We start from the raw sequence: 27,619 nt of genomic DNA on the forward strand, positions 1-27,619 counted from the left end.
CTGAGAGCAAGGCTGATGAAAGTCAATATGCCAGACATGGGAATGAACATGGGAGGTTTCTTTTCTACACTCCCTTTTCTTGACTCCTTTCCTTGACCTGGTAGACCAGGTATCGGGCTCTGTAAACACTCTGGAGGAAGTAGCAGCCTCAAACAGCAAGGATGAGTAGGTAGGCAAGCGGAAGGCAGGGAAAGTGAGAAAAGAGGAGAAAGGAAGAGATATTTATTTGTAACACTTTCAATGATCAGTAACATGTGGTGATTATTATTATTTTTTCATCACCCCTTCAGTATTATCAATTCTCATTCTTTGTGGTTGTGCAAATCTATTGTTTAGTAGTTCACTCTAAAACTCGGGAAATAGACAAAACAGCTTTTTAGAACCACATAAAACATCTTCAGGGGCCATTAAGGGGCTACCTCCCACCCATACCCCCCATCCCTAAACAATCTGGCAACATTGCATGCCCCCTTATTTTCAGCTAAGGATGAGAAAACAGTTATATAGTCTAAGGCTGAACTGTTCATTTGCTACAAAGATAAAGCGAACACGCAAATACCAGTTTCCTTGGGAAAGAGAAAGCAATTCCATAAATACCAGAAAGATCCAAAGGCTACACTTCAACAAGAGCCGGTGCCACTCCCCCTTACCTATTCCTTTGGATCTGATGAAGCCGTTACAAGAGAGCGAGAGAAATGACATCATGTGAGTACAGTTTAAACAATAACATGCACAGATAACCCAGCGCAGGAAATAATACAACTTTCCCACTTTGTTTTCATTTGCATTTTACTTTTATTTATTTTTGCTTTAATAATGCATATTCTGTTCACGCAAAAGGTGCAAAGGACAGGAAGCAGGGGTTAAACTTGGCTGATGAAAAATCAAGCAGGGGTGACATTTCTAGTTTCATGATCAAGCTAAAACTAGGAGAACTTAAAAGTCGCAGCTGGTACCACAGAGCACGCTCAACTTCACAGCTGTCTCCTCTTAGGACCTTTGGCTAGGGGAGAAAAGCTTTGAAGACAGTGGCCTCTAGTGGATTTTAAGTGGCTAAAAAAAATTTTTTTTTGAATCATGGTAGCTGCATCACAAAAGCTCCAATCAAGAGGGTGGTAAAAAGAAGGCACAGATCATTGCAAATACCAGATTTTCTCTTTCTCTTTTTGTAAATATACCATCATATATAAGCTAAAATTGATCTCAGGGTGGTGAGGTTTGCTGGCAAGGTAAGGATGGGTTGAACCTAAAATTGCATATGTAATAGACTCCTAGAGAGGACACGAAGCGAGGCAGCTTTCCGCCTGCCGCAAAAGAATGGGACACTCGCTCCGGACTATGTGTAATACAAATACTGAGGGAATCTGTGACAAAACACGATTAAAAAATCATAAAATTATAAAGCTTGTAAACGAATAATCTGAAATTACATTTTATTAATGGAAAATATCATCAAAATAGTACCACTATGGACTAAACTGCCTGAGTTTTCGTTTCGCATGAGATCTCATAATAAAAAAGCCTTTAGCACAATTTGCTCTGTTTAAGTCACAACCAGTGCCAGACCCAGGACTATACTGTGGGGTGGAGTCTCCTCTTGGATGGAATTTGTGTTGTGCTATCAAGACTTTTGTGCTAATCTTTTCAAACAGGGACGTATTGAGGCAAATCTTTAATCTTTTGGCACAAGGTTATTTTGGCTGGGGCAAACAATTTTAGTCTTAGATTCAGGATGAATAATGCGACAATTCATTTATCAAGTATTCATTTTGATTGAAGAGTTTTCTTTATGTCATTAACTTCCATCTATAAAGGAAAAACAAGAGACAACAAAAACATAATGAATTGCCTGGTTTGATAGAAGCTGAAAGATAATCAACCTGGTTGATTGAAAGAAAATAATCACCCTGACAATTTCAAAGGCAAAGCAGGTAAAATGACATCTGCATGAAGAGTTGACAACAATGACAGAAATGACATAAACCTAAAGAACAGGCACACAGACATGATGCACTAGGAAATGATGGATATTTTAATTCTCAGGCTACCAGTATCCACAATTTGTCAAAAACAACAATAGTTCCAGTTTCCTGGCCAGAGGGTGGAGCAGGCTGTCCTGACATGCTAGACCACCGGGCAGTGCTGGAAGGTAGGTGTGGTTGGGCCCAGGAGGGTGTCTGTCAGCACCCCCAAAGTGACCCATTTTTAAAGCAGCATGGATCTTAATCACCACCAGGGGCACCAACTGGATGGAAGATGGAAGTCTCCCTTTGACCATTTGGTAATGGCTGAGTTGGATCAAAAGCTAGAGAAGGACAAGGCTCTGATACCCTGGCAGGACTGACATGGCTATCAGGAAGAAGTAAGACCAAGTGCCAAGTGTGGACAGCTGTGGTCCTTGGAGTCTCAATGACCTCATGATGGAAGACAGTTGGCAAAAGGGTCTCCCTTGTGCCATGTCCTCTGGCAGTTACTAAAATGAGGCCTTTGGAAGCCAGAGTGTGGGAAACTTTTCATAGAGGAGATGTTTCAGATAAATTAGGGGTATATTGTATCCCTTCCCCAAAACATTCTGGACTTAGGAGAGAATGCTGAAGTGAGCTTATACAATTCTAAGGAAATTGTCATAGGAAGTATGGCTAAATCTTTAGAGAAGTAACAATCATTTATTTTCAAACTGAAGCCTTAATTCTGCCCCCACCCACAACTGAACCTCTTATAAGGTGGCAGGACCCTAAGGGACCCACCTGCAGTCGCAGTCGGATTTTCTTCTCTTCATCCAGCTCAGACAGTAACTGCTTAATCTCTCGTCTGAAAAGCAAACAGCAATAAAATTGAACAAAAGTCTAGACTTTCCCAGTAAGAGATATGAAGCCTCTTATCACTACAAAATCCATCTGGCCCTTTTACAAAGAAATTGTACAAAGTGACATAAGAAACACGGCAGAGTGAGAGAGGTCCTCAAATTTCTCCCCCTGAAAGAACGATAAGCTGAACATCTAAAACTCAACAAAAAACATCAAACCTGCACACTAGCACATCTGAGCAACGGATCTGAATTAAGAGCTATCACAGGTCAGAACCGTGAGAGTCGAGCGGTAGACTGGGAGAAATAAAGAAGCTGCCCCTACAGCCAGAGGTCCCTGCAGGAGGAGGGAGAGGGGAGAAGGTGCGATGGGTTACCTAAACAGCCCTTCTTGTGAGCTCCATGTAGGCAGTGGCAGTGCCCAGGGATCAGGGGAGAAAGCAGAGAAGTGGGGACAACAGAGAAGCAACAATTGATTATTACCAGCTGCAGTTGCAAAATGCGAGGCAGAGCCATGACCCCCATCTCCCAGCCCGGAGTGCACCCCCCATATCATCCAAGACCGAACACTGTGGAGCCCCAGGGGAATCTGAACAAATGCTACTGAAACTGTCGCTAACACTGACAGGGACTGAGACTGAGGGTAGTGAGTGTGATTGACATTTATAAGGAAAAAAAAGGCATTATTAAGACTTTATAAAAAACAGAGATTCAAGAAGCTTGGACGCCACCTACTGAAAACCAAAAGAAAAACGCCTTCTTAGCAAAAGGCTAAAGAAAGACCTTTGTATAATAAATCTTCTTTCTGGAAAAAAGGCAGACTATGCTTCCATTAATGCTCAGGTGGAGAAATAGTCCATTAAACACCATGAACAACCAAGGTGATGAGGCAGCTCAGGAAGAGAAAAATCTCCAGAAAATAAGCTTAAAGACATAGAGATATGTGATTTAAATGACAGATAATTCAAGATGGTACTTCTGAAAAAATTCATCCATATCAATAGTTCTAGGAACTGAAAAAAGAGCTAGATGAGCAGAATTCATATTTTTGTTTTTGTTTTTGTTTTTAGTAAGTAGACTGAAACCCTTTAAAAGAACCAAATAGAACTTTTGGAGATAAAGAACACATTAAAGGAGAAGAAGAATGAAGTAGCAAGCTTGGGAAATAGAGTCGACCAAATGGAGGAAAGGATCAGTGATACTGAAGACAGAAATATAGAAATAAATCAGAAGGAAGAAGAGTGAGACTTCAGAATGAAAAAGAACGAAAGAGAAATACAAGAACTAGCTGATACCACCAGGAGAGAGGAGAGGAAACGTAAGAATAATAGGCATTACCGAAGGCAAGGAAAAGGAGCAGGGACTGGAAAACATTTTTAGGCAAATAGATGACGAGAATTTCCCAAATTTAAGGAATGAGCTGGAGCCTGGAATTCAAGAAGTCAACAGAACACCCAATTATCTCAACCCAAAAAGGCCTTCACCAAGACACACTGTATTAAATTGATCAAAAATCAATGACAAAGACAGAATTCTCGGGGCAGCCAGAGAGTAGAAAATGGTCATTCATAAAGGAAAACCCATTAGATTATCATCAGACTTATCAGTGCAAACCTTACAAGCCAGAAAGGAATGGAATCAAATATTTAAACTATTAAGTGAAAGGAACTACCTGCTTAGGATAATGTATCCAGCATTTAGACACCCCTTTTGATATGAAGGATAAATTAAGGCCTTTCCAGGCATTGAGGGAATTCTCCACCATGAGGCCTGCATTACAGAGAATACTGAAGGGGGTAAGCTCACCTAAAACAAAATGACAACAAAATACATAATTAGGAGTAAGGTGACTAGCAGGCAGACAGAAGCAGAGGAGTGCAACCCTTACTAAGGACAGGGCAGTATAAGCTTAAATAATAAGAAGAGAATTGCTATAACAAGATAGTAATGAATGTTCAACATACTAGGGACAAATTGAGATAACAATAACAAGAAAGGAAAGGATCCAAAGATCCAAATTTGCAAAGCGCAATGTAGATAGGGCATGCGCAGAAGAAAATGGACTACTGTAAGTACGCGCGCGCACGCGCACGCGCACACGCACACACACTACCCTTTACATATTTGTAATGGTAACCACACACCAAAGAGTCAGAACTGAAGTATATAACATAAAACAAGGACCAGCAGAAAAACCCACAAAATCCAAACAAACAAACCAATAACAACAACAACAACAACAAAACAGAAACACAAGGACGAGGAAGCAATGAAACACCGAGCTTCCAGAAAGCAAAAGATAAAATGGCTATAGGTAAATGTCTTATTTCAATAATCACTCTAGATGTAAATGGACTGAACTCACCAATAAAAGGCAGAGTTGCAGAATGGATCAAAAAACAAAACCCAACCATATGCTGCCTCTAGGAGACACATCTCAGATCCAAAGACAAATATAGAATCAAAGTGAAAGCGTGGAAAATGACATTTCAAGCTAATGGCATTCAGAGCAAAGCGGGAGTAGTGGTACTAATATCAGATGAAATAGACTTCAAAATAAAAAAGGTAAAGAAAGATACTGTGGGACACTTCATAATGATAAATGGAGTCATACACCAAGAAGACATAACACATTAATATCTATGCTCCCAATCAGGGAGCCCCAAAATATATAAAGCAATTACTATAGGGAGAAACAGACCAAAACTCTATCATAGTAGGGGACCTAAATAGCCTGCTGTCAGATACGGACAGATCATCCAAACAGAAAATCGATAAGGAAATGACATCTTTAAATGACACATCATTAGACCGACTGGACATAACTAACATTTACAGAGCCTTCCATCCCCAAACAGCTGCTTATATATTCTTCTCTAGTGCGCATGGAACATTCTCAAGGAATGGCCACATACTGGGACACAGATATAGCCTCAAACATAAGAGGGTTGAAATCATACCACCCATATTATCTGATCATAATGCTTTGAAACCAGAGATCAACTGTAAAAAAGAAAGTGGGAAGAATCACAGACACCTGGAGATTAAATAACCTGCTACTGAAGAATGACTTGGTCAGAGAAGAAATAAAAAAAGAGAAATCAAGAGATATATAGAAATGAATGATAATGATAGTACAACGTATCAAAACTTTTGGGACACAGCAAAAGTGGTAAGAAGAGGAAAGTTCACTACAGGCCTATCTCCAAAAACAAAAACAAGCCCAAATAAACAACCTAACACTTCATCTTAAGTGTTAAGAAAAGTGTCTAGAAAAGTGTCTAGAAAAGCAGGAACAAATGAAGCCCAAAATCAGCATAAGAAAAGAAATAATCAAAACTAGAGCAGAATCAAATGAAATTGGAAAAAAATAAAATAAAAGGAACAAACCCAAGGCTAGACTCACTAAAGGAAAAAGAGAAAAGACACAGATAGAATCAGGGATGAAAAGGAGAAATTATGAGAGACACCGCAGAAATACAAAGGATTATACATGAATACTATGAAAAAGTATATAACACCAAAATTTAATAACCTAGAAGAAATGGACCAGTACTTAGAAAGTTAGAAAGATACAACCTTCCTGGACTTAATCAGGAAGAACTGGAAAATCTAAATAGACTGATCAGCAGTATGGAAATTGAAACAAGCATCAAAAACCTACCAAAAAGTAAAAGTCCAGGACTTCACCAGTGAATTTTACCAAACATTCAAAGAAGATTTAATACCTATTGTCCTCAAACTCTTTCAAAAAATTGAAGAGGAGACAATACTTCTTCCTATCTCAATTTATGAGGCCAATATTACTCTGATACCGAAATATGGTAAAGATTACACAAAAAAAGAAAACTACGGACCAATATCTCTCATGAGCACAGATGCAAAAATCCTAAATAAGATACTAGTGAACCGAATACAGCAACATATTAAAAATATTATACACCATGATCAAGTGGGCTTCATCCCAGGGGCACAGAGATGGTTCAACATATGCAAATCGATTAATATGACACACTACATAAATAAATTAAAAGAAGAGAATCATATAATCATATCAATAGATGCAGGAAAAGCCTTCAACAAGATACAGCATCTATTTGTGATCAAAACACTTAACAAAATCGGTATAGAAGGAAAGTACCTGAACGTAGTAAAGGCCAATATGACAAGCCCTCAGCCAACATTATACTTAATGGTGAAAAACTAAAAGCCTTCCCTCTAAGATCAGGAACAAGGTGAAGCTATCCAGTATCGCCACTGTTATTCAATATAACACCGAGGGCCTAGTGAGTGCAATCAGGCATGAGAAAGATATAAAAGGCATCCAAATAGGAATTGAAGAAGTCAAACTGTCACTATTTGCAGATGACATTATTTTCTATATAGAAAACCCTAAAGACTCCACAAGAACACTACTAGAAACAATAAGAAAATACATCAAAGGCTCTGGATACAAAATCAACATTCAGAAATCCATAGTGTTCCTATACTCTAATAAAGAAGCATCAGAAAAAGAAGTGGAAAAAATAATTCCTTTTGCAATTGCAACAAAAAGAATAAAATACCTAGGAATAAATTTAATGAAACATGTGAAGGACTTATATAATGAAAACTACAAGACCCCATTAAAAGAAATCAAAGAAGATACAAAGAAATGGAAAGATATTCCGTGTTCTTGGATTGGAAGAATCAACATAGTTAAAGTGACCATATTACCTAAAGCATCATACAGATTTAATATAATCCTCATCAATATCCCATTGGAATTTTTTAAAGAAATAGAACAAAACATCATCAGATTTGTATGGAAGCACAAAAGACCCCAAATTGCCAAAGCCATACTGAAAAAAAAGAATGAGGCTGGAGGCATCATGCTGCCCGACTTCAAATTATCTATAAAGTGACAGTAATCAAAATGGCATGGTATTGGCAGCAAAACAGACACACAGCCCAGTGGAACAAGAATTGACAATCCAGAAGTAAACCCATGTTTAAATGGGCAAATAATTGTCAACAAAGACAAAAACATACAATGGAGATAGTAAAGCCTCTTCAATAAAAATGGTGCTGGGAAAATTGTAAGGCCACCTGCAATAGAATGAAACTAGACTGTTATCTATCACCACACACCAAAATTAACTCAAAAATGGGTTAAGGACCTGAACATAAGAACTGAAACAATAAAATTCATAGAAGAAAATGTAGGAACTAAACTCAAGGACCTTGGACTTAAAGAGGATTTTATGAATTTTACCTCAGAAGCAAGGGAAGTAAAAGCTAAAATAAATGAATAAGACTACATCAAACTAAAAAGCTTCTTCTCAGCAAAAGAAATCGTCAACCAGGTAAAGAGACAACTAACTGAATAGGAAACTATATTTTCAAGGAACGCCTGTGATAAGGGCCTAATATCCAAAATAACAAAGATCTCATACAACTCAATAACAACAAAAAAACAAATGATCCAATAAAAAAATTGGCAGAGGACCTGAACAAACACTTATCCCTAGAGGACATACAAATAGCCGACAAATACATGAAAAGATGCTCAGCATCGCTAGCTATTAAGGAAATGCAAATCAAACCACAATGAGATACCATCTCACACCTGTTAGAAGAGCTATAATCAACAGCACAAATAATAACGAATGCTGAAGAGGAAGCAGAGAAAAAGGAACCCTCATACACTGCTGATGGGACTGCAAACTGGTACAGCCACTATGGAAAACAGTATGGAGGTTCCTCAAAAAACTAAGAATTTATCTACCATATGATCCAGGAATCCCTCTATTGGGTATTTACCCCAAAGACTTGAAAACCCATATCCGAAAAGATATTTGCACCCTGATGTTCATAGCAGCATTATTCACACTAGCCAGGACATTAAAGTGACCAAAGTGCTCTATGACAGATGATTGGCTGAAGATGTTGTGGTACATATATACAATGAAATATTACTCAGCCATAAGAAGTGATGAAATACTGCCATTTGTGGCAACGTGAATGGACCTCAAGATAATCATGCTAAGCGAAATAAGACAGAGAAAAAGTTGAAAACCACATGATATCACTTATATGTGGGATATAAACCTAAAAACAACAAATGAACAGGACAAACAGAGACTCATGGACATGTACTATAGATTAGTGGTTACCAGAGGGTAGGAGGTAGGGGGAGGGGGGAGGTAGGTGGGGTAAAAAGGGTTAAATATGTGTTAACAGAAAGAAATCTAACTATGGGAGGTGAATACACAGTGTAAACATATATATGCCTTACTGTTAAAGTGTACAGTTGAAACTGATTGGATTTTGTTAACCAATGTCACCATAAAAAAGTTAATAATTAATTTTAAAAAAAGATAGAGGCTTGAGAAAAGAGAAATGTGGACAGGACATTATGTTTTCTTTGCACTGTTATTGCTTAAAATTTGTCGGAGACAGAAAGGCTCTGGGATCTTAAAATATGTAGCCATCAAACAGGAAGTCTGAAATGACCTTTGAGATCCCTCAGTCCAAGAATCTTCTAAAAGGAAAAGATAGGGAAACTGAGGCCTAATGAGGTAGCCTGACTTGCTCAATGACTACACTCTAGGTATCCAGGATCAAATTCTGTCATCTTGCCTCTCCACCATCTTGACTGGAAATTAACTACCCCTTTATTATAGAATCACTGGTTTTTAAATGTGCTTACATGATAATTTTCATTGTACATATTTTTACCATTCTCTATATATTTCCTTTATTTTCCCAGAAATTTAAATTAATAAAAGGTTAGTAGTATGTTTTCATGGATTCTTAAAATCTTACAAATAATAACATCCAAACACTTAGAAGTAAAATAACTGAACTAATGATATGGTAATCATGTCAGGGGAAAAGCATACATGAGTTATGCACATGGTCTGACTCTCTTTCCAACCTTAAGTAATGAAGTCAAACAAAGCTAATCATCTTGCAAACTCAGGGTTCTATATTTAGGACAGACACTGCAACCATCCCAACTCCGGTCTGAGAGACCTATTCCATTTTAGGGTATCAAACACTCCATCTTACGTGTACACTTTGTAACAAACTAGTTTGGAAAATCAAAACAAAACAAACGAACAAACAAACAAAAAACAAAGAAAACAAGGACTGCAGAAACAGCATAACAAATAAGGTAGAAGTTACGTTGCATTTGCTCACTTTAGATGAGCACCAGTGATGGTCCCTAGACTCAGGCTGGTGTCCCAACACTGTTGTCAACATGTTGGGTTCCCTGACATTAACCAGTGTGATCTGTTCTTTAAAGGCAAACCTCGGAGCTACTGTGGGTTTGGTTCCAGACCACTGTAATAATGTGAATATTGCAATAAAGCAAGTCTTGACCTTTTTGCTGGGGGAGGGCTTGCCTTCAATTTGTAAAATAAGCAATAGCTGTGAAGCACAATGAAGTGCAGCACAACAAAATGAGGTATGTCTGTATTTATTCAAGCACACGCTATATACCACTATCTCAGAGGGCACTACTTGGGGCTTAGGAAAGAAGCAGAAGGTGAGGTAGGTCCTAAGTGAGCAGCATGACTCCAGGAAGACTATAGCGGGCAAAGCCTCTAGTGGTCCAGTTTGGGGAGTAAGCTGGGGAAGGCGGTACAAAGAAAAGTCAGTAAGTCTTGAACTAGTAAAAAAGGACACAAGTCCACGAGGTGGAAGGAAGATGGGGGAATTGACGGAGGACAGCTAGGGCAGAGCGGAGAGGTGAGAACCAGCACATGTGGGGATGGAGTTGGCACAGACTTGACGAAAAAAGTGACACTAAGAGCTAAGATAGGAGACTGGTGGGGATCCACTGTCCCTGGGCATGAAGGCCAGGCTGAGAAAGGCTGCAAAAGGCAGGCCTTGGACTGGGGCAACTGGGATGTGCTGATTCAAGAAGATGTTGGCTGGGAAAGAACAATTCTGGCCAACTATTCCCAGGCTTCACAGTGGAGAGAGGAACGTGGGGTGGGGCAGCCCCAAAGCACTGGAGATCCTGCATGCAGATGCAGGTGATTTCAGACATGCAGGAAGGTCTGAGGTACCTCTCGGAGGGCCGCAAGGACTGAAGCCCTGAATCCAGGCCAGTCTGACTCAATGATAGTCCTGATCAGAAGGCCGAGAACCAGTGCTCTGGGATGTACTGTGGTGTGGGGTCACTGTCTAGGCAGGAGACTAATGTCACCTAGACACAGACGGGGCCTTTGAGTACACAAACCTGTAATGTGCAGAGCCAGATAGGAGTTGGGGACTTTAAGGAGTGACGAGTGACATGGCTGGCTAGTCCCGGACAATCCTCTCTAGTTCCATTCTGCTTGTCTGCATATTTATCTGATGGGCCCCTTGCAGATAGGGTGTAAGTCCAAGGGGCTTCAAATTCTTGACACTTCCCAGCCTGAGTGGAACACAACCTGAATAGAGCTACAATGTTCAAAGTGAGTTCCACGGAACCCTCGTCCTAGAATGCTCTAGAAAAAAAATGGCTCTGTGATTAAGTTTGGAAAACACTGCGTATACTATCCTCTTCATCTATCAAATGTATAGCAAAAGCTCTGAGCACTCTGTCAGAGTAGAAACTAACTTTGTTTAACCCAATTATTCCCAAAAGTATCTGGCTGCAAAACACTTCAGGGTCCTCCAGCCCTGTGCCCCTGGGGAGGCAGGTCCTAGGGCATCTTTCCAAGTGGATGACTGTAGGTCTTCGGCTCCACAACCTGTCCCCACCCCAGGCACCCATCCAGGAGGCCAGGTACCAGGGATGTGCTGACCTGCTTGCCCACTAGGTTGCTCCATGTGCCCATGAACCTGCCCCTCCTGTTCCCTTTGCTGGAGTGCTCTGCTCTTGGCAACCCTAGATCATCTTTCAAAATCTTACTGAATAAACACTTCCTTGAGATGTCTCTCCCCCCTATCCCTATTCTTCCAAGAAAGAGCTTATTCCTAAACTCTGAGCCTCAGTTTACTCAGATAAGTACCTCCTGACTTCTAATCCTCTTACCATTTTTGTCAATGCATACAGCATGCTGGGTAGTATTTCCGTGTGATATTTATTTTTGCTTATGAGTCTTTCTCCTCATCTAAGTGCTCCTTGAAGATCAGAGATGCGGAGACAGCATGTGTGTAGGCATGCATGCAGAGAACCCCCTGAGTCTCATGGGGTGGACATCTAGCTGAATGTAAAGTCTTGGGTTTAAAGATTCCTTACATCTTTTCATATATTACAGCCCCTAGATGCAAGCCAATTACTACATTGGGCAGCTAACTGAAGAAATTGCAGTTTTTCTGATGCCAGAGGAAAAGTTGGCCGTTGGGCTTATTAAGAAGTGGTGCATGGGACGTGGTTCTATAGTGTAGCAATTAGCACATCTGCTTTACACACAGAAGGTCCTGGATTCACACCCCTGTGAAGCCACAGTCCATGGTCTATGGCCATGCCACCTTGACCAAGCCCAATGTCTGATCTCAGAAGCTAAGCAGGGTCGGCCCTGGTTAGTACTTGGATGGGAGACCACCTAGGAAGACCAGGTGCTGTAGTCATAAAAAAAAAGAGAATGAGTGGCACATGTACATACTGTATTTTATGGGGATTTATAGATCTTTCTTTTTAGCAGTGTGCTGAGCACATCAGTCCTTTAACTCAGGGGCTGCAAACTGGTACCAGTCCATGGCCTGTTAGGAACCAGGATGCACAGCAGGAGGTGAGAGGCAGGCCAGTGAGCAAAGCATCTGTATTTGCAGCCGCTCCCCAGCACTGGCATCATAGCCTCAGCTCCACCTCAGATCATCAGGCATTAGATTCTCATAGGAGCCCTGGTTTTTGGTGCCAAAAAGGTTGGAATTGCTACTTTAACTGACTCCTTCTGTCCATGCCTCAGCCAGCCTGTGCCCTTCCTGCACACAGCAGGTCCAGTTACACATGGAGCTGAGATATATTAAGCCTCCTGGGTTCACGCACACGCACCCACCACTGCTGCCACCATCCCCGGGGAGGTCGGCCCACACTCCAGGGCAGGCTGAGACCTAGGCTTGGAGACTTGGCCTTGGCCCACAGGAGAACCCAGGAGGTGGTTGAAGAAGGGGCCCCAGAAACTCACTTCTGCTGGTCCTTCATGGTTTCGATGATGCTCCTCAGCTCGCGAACCTGTGTCCTTAGCTCTTCTACGGCCGCCAGGCTGCTGGACACAGGCTCCATCTTTGGTTTTCCTTCCGTGCTGAACAGAGATGGGGAGTTGGCTCTGTGTCCAGCTGTTCCCAAAGAGGATGACATTGGGGAAGGCGCTGCCAAGGACAGAGAAGCTGGCCCGCCACCACCAGCAGTAGCCATGGTCCCTGGCTTGGGCGGCAGGGGTGCTTTGTTGTCAGACACCTGTGTTGAGGGAGGGCAGAGAGGCCTCAGACCAGGGCTTCATGTTTAGTAATTCCCTCATTTACTTCATTTAGTAATTCCCTCATTTACATCATTGCCCCCATCTTCCTCACTCATTCATTCATAAGCCCCCAGGGCTTATAACAGACCAACCAATACCCTGTAGAAGAAGGGGAAGACTGCACAGAGGCAAGGGAGCACAGAGAGCTGCAGAAGTACATAAAAGGGACCAACCATCCTGGAGGGAAAGCATCAGGGAGGAGCTGACAGCTCCATCCTGGAGGAAAAGGACTAGGAGGAGGAAACAAAGAATGGAATGTATTCATGGGAAGCGGTCATTCACAGGGCTAGAGTGTCAGAGGGAGCAGAGAGATATAGGATGGGAGAGCTAAGGCTAGGAAGGAGGCTTGTGGGAAGGGTATGGAGGCCCAGAGAATTGCCAGGAGACTCTCCATCATAAAAGCTAGAAATGGTGAGAGCTTGACTGAGGCAGCAAGCAAGAGGACAGAGAGAAAGACAGCTTGGAGAGATGTGGCGATGGCAGGCTCATCCAAGAGATGTGGTTCTTGCCCTCAGGGAGCAGACATCCCATGGCCAGGAGGATGAATATGCATTGAAGTTGTATCTTTCATGAGAGGAAGAACAGGTTGAAGGCCCAGATAATGATTTCCATTTTGGACAGTGAATTTTATGAGGGTTAGCCAAGGGGACATGTCTAGTGGGCAGAGTTAACAACTGAAGGAGTGAGTTGGGCCAGAGAAATCACGAGAGAAAGAGGAAACCATAACACAAAACCAAAGAGGAGGATGCTCAATGATGGAAGTTGGGTACTTCCCAAATTGAAGAGGTAGGAAGAGAAGGTCAAACCCTTGAGGACTGGGACAGAGTGGTGAGACGGGACAAAGCTAGACTAGAAGAGGAGCTTGGGTTATGGAAGACCCCCGGGGAAGTTTCTAGAAGGAAAAATGGTTGGATAAGTGAATCAAGGGTACTGAGAGGAAAACTGGGAGAGCCCATTTGGTGGAGCAAAGGAGACTGAAACTAGATCAAGGCAGGTTGTGCTTGACCAGGAGGTGAGGGGTATGGCTTACAAGTTTAGAACTCGCTTTCCAGAAATTTGGCTGAAGAAGCAAGATGGGAGAAAGAGAGAGAGTGTTCATAGAGAAGCCTTAGGAGGAGACAGGATCAAGGAAGAATTTTGTTTATTCTCAAAGATGAGGGAGATCCTGAGCTGGATGATATGCTGAGGGAAAGAGCCAGAGGAGGGCCAGGCTAGAGGCAGAGGAGACAGGCAGAGGAGGTCTGATGGAGAAGTATGCTGAGAAGGCGAGGAGGGCGCGGGGAGTGGGCTAGTCATGGGTAGGAGTGAAGAGGGGCATGTGGCAGGCCTAGGGGAGGAGCCGGTAGCAAGAGAAAGTGTACTGTAAGCGGCGGGGAGGGCAGGACGTTGGGAGGTACGGGGGTGAGTGACAGGTGGAAGTCGAGGCTGGTGGAGAAGCTGGGCCATACAAGCCAGGATGCCCTCCAGCAGCAGGTGCCCAGGGCAGGAGCCAAGAAGGGGTTTGGCTGACACAGGGAGGAGGTAGAGTCTGGAGTCAGGCTGTGCTAGAGGGAGAGACTGGGGAGAGTGAGCCAGAAGCAGATGGGCCATCATTCCCAGTCTCTCTGCTCGCCTTTTCTCTGCCAAGTCACCATTGAGGAAAAGCGCTTACTGCTGCCAAAGATGGCGATCTGCCATCCCATGCTTATTGTTCGTAGGAGTTCTAGTAAGAGAGAAGAGGAACTGACATTTATGGAGCACTGGTCACATGCCGGATGTCAGCTAGACAATTGTAACGAGTATTGGTTGGCACACACACGTTTGACCAAGCAGGAAATGGAGGCTTAGTGATGTGTTTGAAAAATTCCCTAAATCTCACAGCCTAGTAACTGGCAGCACTGAAATTCGATCTTCTTTCCCATCGGCTGGACCCTCAAGCCTGGTATCATGTCACAAATGGCTACCTGAGTCTGAAAATTCACACTCTTCTGTCCTTATTTTCTTCATTTCCCCCCCTATTTTCCTATTTTTTTTCTAGGTTCATACTTTTCCCCACTTCCCATCCTGAATCCTCCAACCCGTCAATGTCCTCACACTGACCTCCAGGCACTTCCTAAATCAATGCTTCTTTTAGAATTTCCTATATGACCTGCTCTCTAGGCCCATTGCTCACAGAATATAGGCCACCATATACCTTCACCTTAGTTCAAGTGGATTTTCTAGAAGCAATAAACATGACATGACAAATGCCAGGAAGTGTGCTAGCCTGAGGGGATAGAAATGTACAAATCAGAAACATGAAGAGCCACTGCCTACCAGTAGATGTCGCTGTAGAAACACCCAAGGAATTTTAGAGACAATGCAACTAACTATAGGTATGCATGACTGTGGTCACCAGAAAAAATAAGTCTATATCCAATTACTGTAAGTGGAATCCTTTTATAAAGAGGAAGAATGCTTCGGTTTTGAGAACTTTTACAATTGATCTGTTCTATGGGATATTTTTGCTTACTGTATCAGATTTTAAAGAAAATCGATACATGTAAAAAATTAAATCTCTGAGAAGGAAAATCCCACGTAATCTTTGATTTGTATTAACTCCTGCTTCAAGTACCTTTAAAAATGACTGCAGTTTTCTACTTTTAGAAAGAAAACAGTTACAAGTGTTTATAGAAAATAATTCTAGTTGACTGGGCTCTCAGCATAAATTTTAAAATTTTGGTTCACATTCATAGGAAGAACAAAACTTATACAAGGTATCCTTCAGAAGCCAATGCAGTTGCTAAACAATGCCTTCTTTGTTTCTCATAAGCCAATAACTTAAAATAGCTATACCATCTCCTGGGCGTGCAATGAAATTAAAATGTTTTTAGACTATAAATTTATCCTAATAATTGAATCCAAATCATCTTTTAAGAGACCCTCATGAGTTATTCAAATTCATGAGCTACCAGTCATAATTAGTGACACCGTCAGTTCCAAACATAAAGGTCAAGATCTGTGGGCAGAGGGTACACCATTTAAAATATTTAATGTAGTCTTCGTAGAAACCTTCAGGCTTTTTAAGTTGTCTTTGTTGGTGTGACGACGGTGGTGGTGGTGCTGTGTGAGGGCATTTGTGTATGTGTGGTCGATTTATGAAGAGGAGGTCAAGCCACAAGAGAACATATGAGAAATCATTAACTGAACTTGTTTCTCAGTGATTCTTCCCAATTTTGGAGACTTTGTAACATGCCTCTGGGGTTTTGTTGACTAAAGTAATCACTGTCACTAAAGAATGACAAAAAATTGCATTGTCTGTTGCAATGGACTAAATGTTTGTGTCCTCCCAAATTTCATATGTGAAAATCCTAACCTCCACTGTGATGGTATTTGGAAGTGAGGCCTTTGAGAGGTGATCAGGTCACAAGGGTGGAGACCTCATGAATGGGATTAGTGCCTTTATAAGAGGGATCCCAGAAGCTCTCTCATCCTCTTTCCCCCATGGAAGATGACACAATGAGAAACTGATAGTCTGCAACCCAGAAGAGAGCCCTCACTAGAATCTGATCAAGCCGACACCCTGATCTCAGCCTTCCAGTCTTCCAGATATGTGAGAAATAAATTTCTGTTAATAAGTCACCCAATCTATGGCACTTTGCCATAGCAGCTTGAACTGACTAAGACATCTGTTTATCCTTGTTTGGTTTATAACTCATTGTCAGAGCACACATGAAGAGGCAGGGATCACGTGCTCTTGGGACACCCTCACCATGGCTGGTCACTCACTTGGGATATGGTAACAGTCTTCGAAGTTTTCTTTGACGTGTCCACTCCTCTGTGTGCAAGCGAAACGTGTTCCTCTTTATCTTCTTCGGGACTTGGGGAGTCAAAAATATCAGGGCTTGAAAGGGAAGACTGGATAAAGCCAAAAGAAAATGCTCTTGTCAGAATTAAACCTTAGCCAACAAAGCTTTTGTTAACATAATGTTGTATGCTTTTCAAAGCGCTCGACACTTCTATTTTGTCTGTCTCTTCATTATAACCCTGTGAGGCAGAAAGTTTTCTATAATCTGTGTACTAGCAATAGTAGCAGAACTGGGACTAACAAGCAAGATTTCCTACACCAGGGATCTTTCTACGGGATCTTTCCACTGATCTTTCCACATTAGTCATTTCATCTGTCATCCATCTTTTCCTGCCTCTTCCATCCCTCAGAGAGTCTTCCTTTCTGTCAATATTCGCTGCCATGTTCCAAGCACTGAGACTGGTACTGATCTTCATGGTGACATGTCAGATACAGCCCCTGCTTTCACAGGGCTGATAAGTCCAGTAGGGGGAAGGACACACAGGTTGAGAGGAGGCTGGCTCTAACTTGACTTTCCTCCATTCCCTCCTGCTCCTTTTCCAGGACCACTATATCTGTTGCATAGAGAAGTGCCTAAAAGGATCTAAGAGGAAACTGTTTCCAGGGGCAAGGGATTGCCAGGCCTATGGGCCAGTGACTAGTGTTTCCATAGCCCTAGATCAAAGCCTTCCTGCCGGCACAGCACGCTTACACCTAATTTGGTACTTGTTGCTAAATCTCTGCCCTCCTTGCCCCAGACAATCAACATCCATTTCGGATTCCATCTTTGCAAAGGCATATTTACAGAATGGCAGCATCTTTTGGTAGAATATGGAGATAACACCCCTACCCTTTCTACCTCTCTGTGGAGATGTTTCTGAGAGGAGACCATGCTATCTATGGAGTGTTTCCCCTTCTCTAATAAACTTTCCTTTTGACTCTATATTAAAAAAAAAAAAAGCTGGATGAATGTGAACCAATTCATTGGAATTCACTGAGTCATAAATGATTACTGTGCTAGAATTTCCCTATTTTACAGAGCAAATGAAAACAAGCATTTCTGTGGCAAGGAATCTTTTTAAATGAAGATCCTTCTGAGATACCTTCAGGTGCGCTCCTATTCAGCATCACCTCTATGCCATTTTCCCCTATGGTGGGAAAACAGCCTTATACAGAATCCTCACTTGGTGCCATTATAGAAAATCATGCCTACAAATACTGTTTTTGTTTTCTTCTGTTTATTCTAAGACAGAAACCTAAGATATTTAGGGAATTTTTAAGCAAAGCTTTAAAATAAAAAGGTCTTGTCTGTTAATCTTTATTTAATCTGGAAATCCAATTATTTAGACTAACGCCCACCAACTGAGCTTTTTCATGAATCTAAACTGCTTAACCACCTTGCAATGCCTGTATCCCCTTCATTACGAGACTTTATTAAAAAAGCCAGGTTCCTTCTACGTAACCTATGGTTGATGACCTGCCAATCTCAGCTTGCTCTTTGAATTCTATAAACATAGACAGCTCAAACTAGATTGAGAGGCCCAAGGCTGGGGAGTCATAACTGGTACATTTCCTCAGTCATTTCCTCCAATGGTCTTTTAGGAATATGTCCATGTCCACTAATCCCATTTTGCTATGAAAAACCTACAGGTACTAACTGGAAGAAGAGTAAATATGAGTTCAATGTACATATCCATATGGCGATGGATGGCAATGAATGGGAGGTGGTACGGTAATTCTACTTTTTTAAAGCACAAATGTATCCTGTCGTTTTAAGTCTGCAAATAAAATTGTTCTGTATAAAATGCCAAACTTTGAGTTACTGTGTAATAAGCTTCCTTCAGACAGGGACCATGTACATCTCATTCCCAGTTAAAGCCTTGGTATGTGGCACAGAGATGAGTCCATAGAAGACAGACGCCTATAAATATTTGTTGAATGAGCAAATGAACGAATGTGTAGACTAAAGGTATAGGGATGATCAGAAGCCTTTACCTGGACCCCACAATATAAACAAACTCCCAGACATTGGATGTATGGACCACAGGTGGGGTGGGATATGATAACTTGCATTTCTCTGTATTTAATTCTAGATGCCTCGAGGCCGTCGAGATCTTGAACGGATGGACAGAATTTGGAGGGAAAACAAAAATGATGAAAGATTTATAGAGAAGACGTTTGAAAGGTAGGATTAAAAATTAAACACAGAGCTACTAAGAAGGAATTAAGTAGGTTTTGTGTTCATGAGGCATGTTGGAGAGGGTGCGAAGAGGTGAGAAAAAGAGGAAAGAAGGTGGTACTCTATATAAAAATGAAAATGTAAGGCACTTTTCCAAGTCTCCCAAAAAGGTATCGATACATAGTTAGATTTGTTTCATACAAGAGGAAAAACAGAATGACTCAAACCACACTTCCAGGCTCTGAAGATATAAGAGAAGAGGTTCAAGAAAAGTGGCATTCTTTTTCTTCTAAATGATGACTCCTTAGATGCGATCAGTGATGGAGTAAAAGCAGAAAGTGTCCTGGAAAATCTGCAAAAGGTTAATTCCTTGGTGCACGTGGGTGAAGGTCATAAGGCCTTAGACCTGTATTCCCAGCAAGGATGAGGCAATCTGAGATAGATATATCAATGTCGATATTAATGTAGATAGACACTGCTTGCAGAAGTATCGAGATTTTTCTACAATGACATTCACTTCAGTGTTTATAATAAAGAACTGGTAACAATATAACTGTCCAATAATAATGCATTGGCTAGATAGACTCTTATGTATTCACAGGTTAGAACACTAGGCAGCCATTAAATGTGACATTATGGAAGAATGTGCAATGATTGGGGAGAAAGGTACACCGTATGACAGGGGAAAGCACATTCCAAACAAAGCATACTATGTGATCCCATTTTTAAGAAACAATTTTATAGAATTAAAAAAAAATAAGGATATAGCAAGAGGTTAACAGTTATTAGCTCTGGTGAGCAGAATTACAAGTATCTTTATGCATTTCATTGTTTAAATTTGGTACAATAATGTGCTACAGGATTCCAATGAGAAAAGAAGTCATTCAGAATGACCCACACAATAAAAGTTCTATGGGTTATCTGGAGTGTTTTGACCAGTCTCTCCTACATGACCAGGTGCCTCATATGTTTTTTAATAATCTCCTAAAGGTCTGCATTGGATTCTGTGGAGGAGTGCTAATAATGGGGCTTTGGGAGAGAAAGGCTCTCCACTGTCGAGTGGTGTACAATGTCAGATCTTTCTTTAGGAAAGTTTTGTTTTGTTTATAGACCAAACAAACCTCACTCTCCTTTCCTACCACAAAACATGACATTTTTTTCCTTACCAATTTTGTTTCAAACACGAATCATTCTGGAAGGAGCGAGAAGGAAAGTGTGAACAAGAGTGCCCACCCCGCTGGCAGAAACACAAAGAACAAATAGAAATGCTGCTTGATTCCAGAAGACTCTCAAATCACTTTTGGTCAGCAGTATATCTTCCACGACCTCCTTCTCCCATTTGTCCTTAAATCAGTCAGTTGCAGAAGAGTCTTTAACTAGAATCTCTAATGTTTCCTGCATTTCGGCTGTAGAGAAGTGAGGAGACACTTACGGATGTGAGGGACTGGGATGGAGGTCGCCTCCCCGTGGCTTTTGGTCTGCTTGTGGTTGGGTGACTGAGTTTCTCAGTAGATGATACCACGGAGTCAAAACCTTCTAAGTCTAAAACAAAAGTGAAACAGATTTTTAAGAGCAATAATAGCAGTGAGGGAAGGTTCTTACATCACAAGTATCTCTTTTCCTTAATAATAATCCTTTATGGCTGGATTATACTTCGTCATTTATGAAGGCTGTTTACATCCTTTGGTTAGCCAATAAACAGGACTCTAACTGAATGAATAATGATTTCTCCCTTGGTTTAACAAGCTAACATGTGACCTCTGGTCACTGATTCCAAAAGACAAGAGGGTAGGCTCCTCCTCTGATTGTAGCACAATACTCTGGCCATCAGCTCTCACCCTAATGTTAGACCATAAACTCCCTGGGGATGGAGAGTAAGCTTCTACTTTTCCAGATAACTCACAGAGCCCAGCATCATTCTCCTTCCAGAAGTATCACTCAATGAAGACATTACCTTCTTCACTAATAGGTCTGCTCGTTCATTCACTCCATTATGATCCAGCAACACACACGGCTCGATACTGAGGTTAAACCAGGGAGTACATCAGACATGAGCCTGCTCTCAGAGAGTGTACATCACTGTGACTGATGTCTCAGATAAATGCAGAATCATTCAGCCAGATCATTACTGCACCTGGCACGTGTCCTGGAGGAAAGTCTGCCTTTACTTTGCCACTCTCTTCAACAAACAATTGGGCCAAGCGGTTACCTGGATCTACAGGGCTCTGGGGATTTACAAATGAGGAAGTATATGTGATGCATAAAGGAATAGCTGGCAGAAAGGGGCCGACCCTGAGATCCATTATTGCTTGTAACAGGGGCAACACCATCTCTTCTTGACAAGTATACTGTGCTTCATATGCTATGCTAGGCATTGCCTTCCTAAACCACTTCTCATTCTCCCTTTAACAGAACCCAGTTTTGTTTCAGGACAATGTGCCCAGTCCCTAGACTGAACCACGTTTGGTCTAAGTCAATGATGTCAATCCTTCTCCTCTTTGCCTATGACTGGTCTAGAGATGGCCATGTAGCTCAGTTTGGGTCGCTGAGAAATAAAGGGATGTCTATTGAAAGTCTCTAGGAAAGAGATTTCCTTTTGAGATAGGGACAAACAAGTGAGGGGTAGGCATTTGTGTTGCTGCCCTTTCTTCCTTCTTGCTTGGGATATGCTTGTGTATGAATAGGATGCTTGGAGCTGTGAAAGCCATCTTATGACCATGAGGAGAGGCACAGCTAATGCTCTTAGAGAGCTTGAGGATGGCAGAGCAAAAAAATGGAAAGACCTTGGGTGACTGACAACCCCAATAAGCCACCCACTGACCCTGGAATAATTTAGTGCCCAGACTTCTTGCCATGTGAAATTATTAACCCTCTGTTATTTTATCCAACTTTAATCAGATATTCTTTATTTGCAGCTGAAAGCAAATATGCTGGCTCAGGACAGAATAGATAAAAATTATGTTTGGTTTTTTTCCCTTCTTATTTTAGAGAGAGCTCTTTTGTTGATGGTTATAATAAGTGGTCTGGCTTTATTCTATTAATGAACAAGCAGGTGTTGTCTGCAAACTATTTCCTCTGGTAGAACATACAAAAGCACGCACAAGTCACCGATCAGAACATATCATCACATTACACTTGGGATTATATGAAGTGACTTTATTCTAGCACCTGGTGAAGTGAATAGTTACTCGGTGAACTTATGCATCAGGGCAAGACAAGTATCACCAAAGGCTATCTGCGGAGACAGCATAAAGGAAAATATCAGTGGTGCTCAGAGGCCAAGGGTGAGCCAATAAACACCCAGCAGGGCTCAGGGATGGGCCAAGACCGCCACCTGGTGGGCCTCTCCAGAGCCAGGTCACTGGCCTGATCCCCTCAGGCACCTTACCTTTAAGAGAATCTTATTCTCCTAAAAGGTTTGCCTCCCAACCACACCCCAGGACTCACCTCTATTAACTCCATGTTGTCTGAAAATGGACTGATGTCAAAAGCTGTCATCTGACATTAATATTCTCCCAATTCATTTTTTAAAATCACTTTTTCTCTGATTATAAAAGTAATACATGCTCAATGTACATACTTTTAAAAAACTATAAAATTGTAACAAAAAAAGAAAGTCAACTATAATCTTACCACACCGGGACAGCCATTATTGGTGTTTCAGTATATTACCCTCCAGACTTTTTTTCTATCAATAGTCTGGTTCACACTGTATGTAGCATTGCATTCTGCTTAGTTCACTTAACAGAATATGTCATGATTCTAAGAATTCTTCATAAATATTTTGATTGTTGTATAATCTTCCATTGCATTGTAATTCATAATTTATTGACTGAAGCCCCTATCATTGGACAATTGTTCTTAAATTATCCCCCCCGCCAATTTTTTTTATTATAGAAACGTGTCTACCAATATCCTTGCATGCACTCTGCAAATAAGGGTTTAGCAGGTTCTCCACGTAGGTCTCCAGGAAGAAGCAGGGAATAAGGTCCAGGGCAGAGAGGTCTGCTGAGGGAGGGAGGCTGGTTGTGGAGGACAGGAGACACGAAGAGGGCAGGGGAAGTCTGGAGGAAAGGAAAGAGGACACAAAATTGAGGAGCAGATGCTGAGCAGGCAGCCAGGGGAGGAGGTGAAGGAGACGGCATTAAAGGTTCCAGCAAATAAGCCGCTGCTGAGGGCTCTGGCTGGGCACTGCCAGGGGCTGAGAGGGACCGCCTATATCATGGATCTGTCCGGGAAATGGAAGCAAGCTCTGGAGGCAAAACCTGAACAGGGTGATTACAAAACAATTAAAGTGTAAGTGACTCTGGTTCTCTACCTTGACTGCACGGTGGAATCACCCAGACAATTAAAAAGACTCACACCTGGATCCTACTCCAGGGATTGACTGAATTCATCTGGGGTGAAGCTTGGGCATGGATAAGTTTTTAATTTCTGCAGGTAATACGAGCATGCGGCCAGGTAGAAAGGCACTGCTCTAGCAGAGGCTGGGGCTGTGGGGCGGGAGGGATAAGTAAGGACTTGACCAAGCAAAGGAGAGGGCACTAAGGCAGGGGCCACTGGGTGTGTGACAGGGAATTCTAGGGCCCAGTGAGTAGAGAGGCTGCTGGGCGAGCTGTCCGGAGTAAGGCTTATCCAGGAGCATCCTCCACTGCCGAGCTGGGCAGTGCTGACCTGGGGCAACGGAGATGCCAGAGCGGTTGATCAAAGTTGCAACCACTTGGGTGATTGGTGACAGGTCAGAAACTCTGCAGCTAGAGTGGAAAGGAGGCTCATGAGGTGACCCAGAATGCGGAGTGGCACGGGAGAGGGTTATAGGGAACAAGGAGAACAGGTGGGACAACCTCGGGCCCTCTTGAGATGACTCGGTATATCCACTGGTATGCAGGGACAGACAAGTTCACATCCAGGAAATGTCTGCCAGCCTCCAGGGAGGACTCCGTCTCCGCTCCCCACTCACCTAGTGAGATAATTAAGTCCCTCTGAGAGTTGAGGGTTTGACAACATGTGAGATGGCGGTCTGTAATAAAGCCTACTTCCGAAATGACTCAGAGGTGGGTGTCTCTCTCCCACACTTAAGACTGTGAGCCCCAGGTGGGGAGAAACTCATCTTTGAGCTCTCAATGTCTAGTACATTCCTGGGGGAAAATATGCTTAATATTATGTAAATGAAAGAACAAGCAAACATGAGGCAGCAGCTCCAGGGTGGAAGGCAGCGTTCTGTGCCACTGCTACAGAGAAAGCCTGGCTGGCCCATTTAGTTTCACTGGCTGAGATGTGCACTAAAAAGACCCACACACACTGAAGCCTGGCCGCACTTAGCCAGCCTCTCCACCACGGATGGCCAAGAAGACTGCCTCCTCTGTCTGTCACTCAGGGCCGGACTCCTGCAGGGGGAGGTGCTCTTCTTCATGCTTATTCAGCTATCTTTAACTTTCTCGTTTGAGCTCATAAAAAGCACTTTTTGGAAACAACAACAAAACTGAACTGCCAGAAAGAAAAAGACACACCGAATATGAGATCACTTGCTAAAAACGGAAACTCAGACCCCGAACTGCAACGCACTTCTGCTTTCTGTCGGTGAAGGGGGAAACTCTTCAGTACTACGACCTAACTTTTCAGTGACCCAGAGCACACTCTCGTGACTGTGGCCATGGTAGCTGAGATTAAGGCAGAATTTCCATGACTAACCCACTATGGTGCAAAGAAAATGTCCTGATTTTCATGGTGGTTTTGACGTGAATCAGGCTGAAACTTGATATGATCTTTCTCAGCCTGGCTGGGGATTTTTCCTCTTAATAAAAAAATGGTTTTAATGCCCATAAGTCAATCTAAAACTATTGAACTGGTAGTTTTTAAAAGTTAGTTTCATAAGGATGTGAGGCTCTTGGCTTTTGTGATACTTGGAAGACAAGCCCTCTGCAGACATCCAGGGATAATTCACATTGGACTCAGAGTCGGCTTGGAAAGGCCTCTGACTCTTCATGCCACATGGAATTGCCCATTTTCCATGAATTTCGGTCACACCCTATTTAGTTCAATTAGAAAGTGTGGGCTCATTTCCCACGGATGGGAGGGGTGATACCAGCAACCACAGGTGACCTAAAGCGCATTTACTGAAAACACCGAAGAGAAATAGTCAAAGTCTGAGGCAAGGCGGCTGTCACCAAAGGAACTGTTTGTAAGCTCTTGAATGGCTCTGTTTATTCATTGCAGCTCGCTGCTCTGGACTCGAGAAAGAGCCCTGGAATAAAAGTTCCCTTTAGCTGAAGCCTGGCAATGTTATTACCTCCCGGTATCTCTGGAAGCCATCCTGTATCCTACATGGCCCTGTCAAGGATCATTAAAGCTGGAACCTCTTGCCTCAAACTGCCATAATAGATTTCTCACTGTAAGCCCCATACCACTCCACAGGCTGCCACCAGAAAGGGGTGTTAAAGTACAAATTTGAGCATGTCCCTTCATTGCTTGAAGTTCTTCCCATGAAATCCCAGTGCCTTAGCAGGGCCAAGGCCCTCATGGTATGGCAGGTGCCCACCTCGCTCTCTGTCCCTTAGGTGACTTCTTACCCTTCCCTCAACTCCCTTCCCTTAGAGCCATAGGCTTGGCTAGGGTACCTGGGACTTCTTCCAAGAAGCCAGATTGTACCCTAAAGGCTGGCTTGGATGCTTCCCTAGTCACTCATCACTCTGATCTCAGCATTTAGCATTCTGCATTGATATCCCTTGTTGATGTATCTGTCTCCCTATGAGCCAGGGAAGAAGCTGTAGCTGTTATCCTTGTCCCAGGCCTAATATCATTCTTGGCTTGAGGTGAGCATACAATAAGTGATTACTAAATAAATTAGCAAACAACCTTTCTGGGCTTCAGTTTTACCACCATAAAAAGAAAATGACAGAATGATCTGAGCTATCAGCTTCGGAGGATTATTCTCACACAGGTTGAATTTTGTTTTCATACACCACTGATGGAGTTGTGGGATTTGGGAATAGAGATCTAAAAATAAAGTTAAATCTTAATTAAAAAAAAAACTTTTAAAAAAGATTTAAGTTGAGAAAACTAAACCCACAGAGTTGCAGGTACCTTCTTTGCAAGGCAGTCTGGACAGGAGGAAATCTCACCCCACACATAAATCATGTGACTAGGGTGGAAAATCTGTGCCGACTACAAAGATGGGCCCATTATTAGGGGTTGAATGAACACCTGTGTTAACCGAGTCACCAACCAAAAAATTTTCATTTAAGCAGTAATCAGCTTCTACAGGAAAAGAAGCTCTCCAAAATGTGTAAGGATATAGCAGATTAGCTGTTGTGTTTTCATGTAAAATCTAGGTGTGACATTTTTAAGACACAGCTGCTGAGAGTAAACAGGTTTGAGCTACTGTTCAGCCACGCTATTACTCCATGCTTCACACATGGGCGCTCATGTAACCCTCCCCAAACCCATGCCCTGTAGGTGCTGCTCCGTTCTATAAAGAGTGAGGGAAAAGGAGAGGGAGAGGGAGAGGGAGAGAGGGAAAGAGGGAGAGAGCGAGAGAGCGAGAGAGCGAGAGAGCGAGAGAGAAAGAGAGAAAGAGAGAGAGTGTGTGTGTTTGTGTGTGTGTCAGGGGTTAGATAACTTGCTTAAGGTCACAACCAGAAAGTGACAGGGCCCACATTCGGATCCATGTTTGTGGAATTCTTTCCACTACAGAGCACTGGACAGACGGCAGGAACACTTGACTTTACTTCTCATTCAACTGATAGTAAATTCTGAGATTTGTTTTTACATTAAGAAAAAGAAAAGATACTAAGAAAAGTAATTTTCTTTTGTGAAGAAATCACTTTATGCTCTGATAACAAACTGCTTTTGTTCTATTTTATTCAAATGTGTTATATATAGGACAGAAAAAGGGGCCGGATCCTTTAAGGAACTCTCTGGCAAGAAAATGGAAGGAGTTAGGGCAAGTTAACTGAGAATGGCTATTTAGTACAAAGGAATGCTTACATGGAAACTTGTAGCTGAAGAAGAAGAGAGAGAAATAAGAGTTTATTCATTCGTTCACTTTATCAAACATGTATTAAGTATTTGCTGCATGCCAGGCATAGTGATAGTTTTGGGAATGAAAGTATAATCACTCTAAATTAGCGCTATCCATTAAAACTTGCTGCAATAATGGAAATCCGCTATATCTGTACTATCCAATATGATAGCTGCTCACCTCATGTGGCTACTGAGTACACGGAATATGGCAAAATGTGATTATTTAAATTAAATTTAAATAGTCGCCTGTGGTTAGTGGCAACAAAGACCTCTATCACGACCCTACATCATGGTATTTCTTCTCATTCATGCTCAGTCCATTCGCTGAGCATGTATTTACTGGACAAGCAGATTGAGCCAGTCTC

At 42.2% G+C, this 27,619-nt stretch overlaps 1 protein-coding gene across 4 annotated transcripts in view; it reads right to left on the reverse strand.

Moving 5' to 3' along the window:
• Positions 1-775: 775 nt before the first annotated feature.
• Positions 776-27,619, reverse strand: part of SH3KBP1 (SH3 domain containing kinase binding protein 1) — a 311,738-nt gene continuing 284,894 nt past the window's right edge. For 2 of the 4 annotated variants that reach the window (XM_036227145.1, XM_036227141.1), the window contains 5 exons: positions 20,665-20,774; positions 16,996-17,124; positions 12,916-13,187; positions 2,748-2,811; positions 776-1,806 (listed from right to left, as the gene is read on the reverse strand). In XM_036227145.1, the coding sequence (XP_036083038.1) occupies positions 1,765-1,806; positions 2,748-2,811; positions 12,916-13,187; positions 16,996-17,124; positions 20,665-20,774 (617 nt within the window). In that variant the 3' untranslated portion in view covers positions 776-1,764. The remainder of the gene's footprint in view (positions 1,807-2,747; positions 2,812-12,915; positions 13,188-16,995; positions 17,125-20,664; positions 20,775-27,619) is intronic. The other 2 variants (XM_036227142.1, XM_036227143.1) reach the window with 2 other exon arrangements.

The sequence above is a fragment of the Rousettus aegyptiacus genome, unplaced genomic scaffold (assembly GCF_014176215.1).
Source record: "Rousettus aegyptiacus isolate mRouAeg1 unplaced genomic scaffold, mRouAeg1.p scaffold_m13_p_9, whole genome shotgun sequence".
Lineage (NCBI taxonomy): Eukaryota > Metazoa > Chordata > Mammalia > Chiroptera > Pteropodidae > Rousettus > Rousettus aegyptiacus.